General features: G+C 54.9%; 1 protein-coding gene across 1 annotated transcript; it reads right to left on the bottom strand.

The window, feature by feature from the left end:
- Positions 1–259: 259 nt before the first annotated feature.
- CFL2 (cofilin 2) lies at positions 260–3,702 on the bottom strand. Its single transcript, XM_082316742.1, has 4 exons — positions 3,595–3,702; positions 1,783–2,090; positions 1,593–1,669; positions 260–1,501 (listed from the first exon to the last, which is right to left on the bottom strand). The coding sequence occupies exons 1-4, from the start codon at positions 3,595–3,597 to the stop codon at positions 1,389–1,391; spliced, it is 501 nt and encodes a 166-aa protein (XP_082172868.1). The 5' UTR covers positions 3,598–3,702; the 3' UTR covers positions 260–1,388.
- Positions 3,703–4,285: the final 583 nt, after the last annotated feature.

The following is a 4,285-nucleotide window of genomic DNA, read 5'->3' as shown; positions in this document are numbered from 1 at the left end:
CCAGTTCTATTTACATAGACGCTAACAAGTAGAATGGTTCATTTAGGCTATTTCTTCTACCAAGTCCGTCTTAACTGCAATACTCCAGAAACAAAAATTATTTACCGGATTCATATTTGCATATCATGTAACTGTCATTACACATCATCTTACCGAGAAAGACGGCGAGCTGTAAGATTTCGTGCAAGGTTTTACTCTGACATGTAGAACTTTAAGAACATTCAGGTACGAAACACACTGCGTGGTTAATTACTTGGTATTTTTACGTTTCTGACACAAGTGTTTCATGGAACTAATGGTCTCTAGTAGTGGTAGCTTCTTTACTTTAACGGTAAACTAGGATCAGGTCCTTTATCGGATGATCAGAACATAGCCACAAAGTATTGTAAAGCAGTGCCTAAATCATGATTAGGAATGAAAAACTTGCATTATTTAAGATGAGATTAATGATTGTTTATCTTTACAATACTTTCCACAGAAGTTATTTGAAATATGCTTAAATTAAACATACTTAAAAACTATATTTTCCAATGAAAACAAGGCAACGTTCTGTAATAAGCCACAAGTTTTATTGCAACGTGGCCAGTTTTTGATCTCAAAAAACAATGTTCCATTTAAGGCTCTTTTTAATACAGAAATTGCCACCATGACTGATGTTTTACAAAACTTTTAGTGTTTCAAGACTCACATGGTAAACAGATAACTTCTACTCCTGTTCAGTAGTGTACATTCAATGGAAAACAAAAGGCATCGTAACAGCTACTTCATTTATAAAGATATGCATGTAACAGGAATGAAACTGAGGTACTACAATAATTTGATGACACAGTTACAGCAACTTAATTGGCATTCCTCGGGGGGGGGGGGGGCGGGTCAAACATATTACAAAAAAAGTGCTTTAAATGCATAGTGTTGTGTGCTGCCATGTCACAAAAATAGGCTTGTCAAGGCAGGTGAGGTGTATGAATGCACAAGAGCCTCATGGAACTGCAATCAAGTGCAACTGTAAGTAATACTGTATAGAGTCTACCATCCGACCAGTGGACAATACTTTCAAGGCATTCGATTAGCTTACCCTTTGCTGTCTGCTAGGCTATTCACATTAACTATCACATTCATTGTACATGTTGCAAGGAATGCCTGCAACGTCAGTTTTGGCTAAGAGTATGACGTGAAAGCATTCCTTGGCTCCTACATAAAACTACCAGGATTAAACAGTCTAATGGCAATCACTGGTAGACTGCTTAACAATGACATCTCCTTCAGGGGCATTAGGGAAGGGACTTATTTTTTGAGGAGGGAAGGGGACGGGGAGACTAATACTATTCCAATTGAACGAGCTGCAGAAATGGAAGCTCCTTAGATCCAGATGGCACTTGTCTGTCTTTTTATAAGGGTTTTCCTTCAAGTGAAACTACCACGTTGCCTCCCAATTTCTCTCCAAGTGTTGAACGGTCCTTAATATCATCCAAACCATTTACTTGCCACTCATGTTTAATACCTGAAAGACAGACGGACAACAATGTACTCGTGAGAACCTCAACATCTAGATGGCATTACAATTAATGAGAGAAACATTTTTCGGTCTGTACCTGTAAATTTCTTTTTAATGGCATCTTTAGAGCTTGCGTAGATCATCTTGCTTTTTAAAGGTGCGCTTTCAGGAGCCCTTTAAAGGAAAGGAAAAAAAAAAAAAAAAACAACACAACAAAACAGTTACTCAGTCACCCAGCGTTAACTCCAGAATATTCAATTTTAACAGCAAGCTTTGCTTTTACACACCAGAATATAAATACCAGGTCTTCTTTCTTAGATTCCTTTGTCTCATATGTGGCATCATACAAAGCGTATCGGCAATCGTTCAAAGGTAGCAACTTCACAAAGGCTGTATAGGGGTCCTCTACAGTATCTCCAATGTCACCAACCAATATCTGCTTTGACTCCTCTACAATTATTTGTTTTTTGTCATCACTTAAGCAGAAGAGAACAGCTTTCTTTCTTTTTTTAATCTCTTCTGGGGTTGAAGATTTCCTTACTTTCATGTCATTAAAAACCTTTATGACTTCATCATTCACTGTTACTCCAGAAGCCTGTAAAATGAGATCAAAGGAATAATTTAACCAGCAAAAATTAACACTCGCTAGAAAAAAATGATAGCCCACAGTGCTAGATAAAGAAGTCTGCCTGCCCCCGTAAGAATAAAAATACTATACTCAACCTGAACACGCTATGAATTTAGCGAGCTTCGCAGGATTGGAGCTGAAGATACAAAGGAGGTGTAAATTCTGCACTCATGTTGCAGATCTCAGCATCTTCAGCTGTGATTCTGGATAGCAGTTTTATACAACTAGGCATACAACTGTACTACTCACACAGTTTTCCATTACCTTATCGTGCATTTGGCTTATTTGGGGGGAGGAGGAGAGCAGGGGGGAGGCAGGGGGGAACTGAACACAGGAGAGGAGTTTGTAGCCGTGGGCTGGGATGGGGGGTGGGATTTTTCTTCTTTTTTTTTTTTTTTTTTTAAGCGGAACAAATGCTACAGCAGCAGCTCACATCCAGCACTGTCATGACTCTCATCTTGCTGGGTGATGTAAGGCTCTACAAGCAGCAGAAATGTTTTCTGCATTGTGTCAGCTTCGACACTGCGCTTTAAAAACTCCCGAATTTTGCTTTGTACTGCTGCACGGGTATTATTTGACTGCCCTTCCCTCACAGAAAAATACCGGCTACAACGCGTACCGCTCCCCATAAGGCTCGCAAGCCCTGCGAGACCCGAGCCTAAAACAGCAAGAAACCAAAACGCTGACAGGGCACACGGGGAGCTCACGGCAAAAAGCGGGGAGTTCAGCAAAGCCCGCGGCGAGCGAAGCCCATCCGCAGCGCCCCTGCTCTCGGCCCGACAGCTGCCCCCGGAGGGCGGGCGCTGCTGCCCGGGGAGGCAGGTGCACGGCTCGCCGGGAGCCGCCGGCTTTGTCCCCGGGGAGCCCGCCTGCCCCGCTCCCCGCTCTGCTGGCGGCGACGGCCTTCGCCCCCGGGGAACGGACCCCCGCCGCCCCGCGCCCTCCAGCCCCGCGCCGGGCCCCCCTCGCTGCGGCCCCCGCGCCACCGGCGCTTCCAGGCGATCGCTGCCGGCCGCCCCGCTCCCCCGCCGGCCGGGGGACGCCCCTCGGGCCCGGGCGGGCCGCGGCAGCGGCTGCCCCGGAGCAGCGGCTGCCCCGGGGGTCCCGCCTGGAGCCCCCTCTCCCCGCGCCCGCCGGCCCCCGCCCCTCCCTCGCGCGGCCGGGCGATGCCGCAGGGAGCGCTGCGCCGCGCCGCCCGGCCCCGACCGCCGGCCCCCGGCCCCGCCGCGGCCGCCGCGGCCCGCCCCGCCGCCCGCTCCTGCCCCGCGGCCGCTCCCACCGCCCCTTCCCCCCGCACCCGGCTAAAATTAGACTAAAATGGCCGCCAGAGGCCGCGGGGCCGGGCCGGGCCGCGCCGGGCCTGCTCAGCTCAGCCCGGCCCCGCGCCCCGCCGGGCCGCGCTGCCCCTGCCCCCGCCGCCGCGGGCCTCCCCCGCCGCCCTCCCCGCTCGGCCGCGCCGCGCCGCCCTTACCATGGCGCCGGGTCCCGGGGCGGCGGCGGCTGCCTGCGGTGCGGGGCTGCTGCACGCAGGAGAGCGCTGCGCTGCGCTGCGCTGGGGGCGAGGCGGGCGGGGACTCGGGCCGGGCGGGGGCTGAGCCGCGGCGGCCGGGGCGGGCCGGTCACATGGGCCGCGCCGCCACCACGTGCCGCCGGGCCGCGCCGCGCCGCGCCGCGCCGGGCCGCCCCCCGCGGGGCCGGGCAGGGCCGCGCCGCGCCGGGGCTGCAGGCGGCGGGGCCGGGCAGGGCCGCGCCGGGGCTGCAGGCGGCGGAGCCCGCCGCCCTCCCGCCGGCCGGCGCGGTGAGGCGCCGCCGCTGCCCCGCGGGTGCGGCTGGCAGCGCCCGGGCGGCCGCCTCGGCCTCGCAGCCGCCGGCGTCCCCGCCCTGGCCGGCCGCAGGCCTCCCCCGGCGGGCCGCTGGCTGTTGAGAGGGCGATGCGGCCCCTCAGCCTGGCGCGGAGCGCAGGCAGCCGGGTGTCGCCTCGGGGCGGGGGGGGCACGATGGCGGCACGGCTCCTTCCGGAGCCGGGAGCCAGCCACGACTGCCCGGGGCGCGGCCCCGCACCCCCTGCCCAGGGCTGCTCCCCTCGCCAGGGCGCTTCCTACTGCTCTGCAGTCACGGTTTTGGCATCGCACCCGTGCTCAGCCGTAACGGCCCGGCGCTGT

This window comes from Platalea leucorodia (genome assembly GCF_965183815.1).
Source record: "Platalea leucorodia genome assembly, chromosome: 7".
Classification (NCBI taxonomy): Eukaryota; Metazoa; Chordata; class Aves; order Pelecaniformes; family Threskiornithidae; genus Platalea; species Platalea leucorodia.
Note: the sequence above shows the minus strand (reverse complement) of the source record. Positions and strands in the feature narration are given on the sequence as shown.

Coding starts and splice junctions, on each gene's coding strand:
- CFL2 (XM_082316742.1), bottom strand. Junction 1,670..1,782: donor GACCTGGTATTTATATTCTG/GTGTGTAAAAGC, acceptor TTTCCTTTAAAG/GGCTCCTGAAAGCGCACCTT. Junction 1,502..1,592: donor CATTAAAAAGAAATTTACAG/GTACAGACCGAA, acceptor TCTGTCTTTCAG/GTATTAAACATGAGTGGCAA.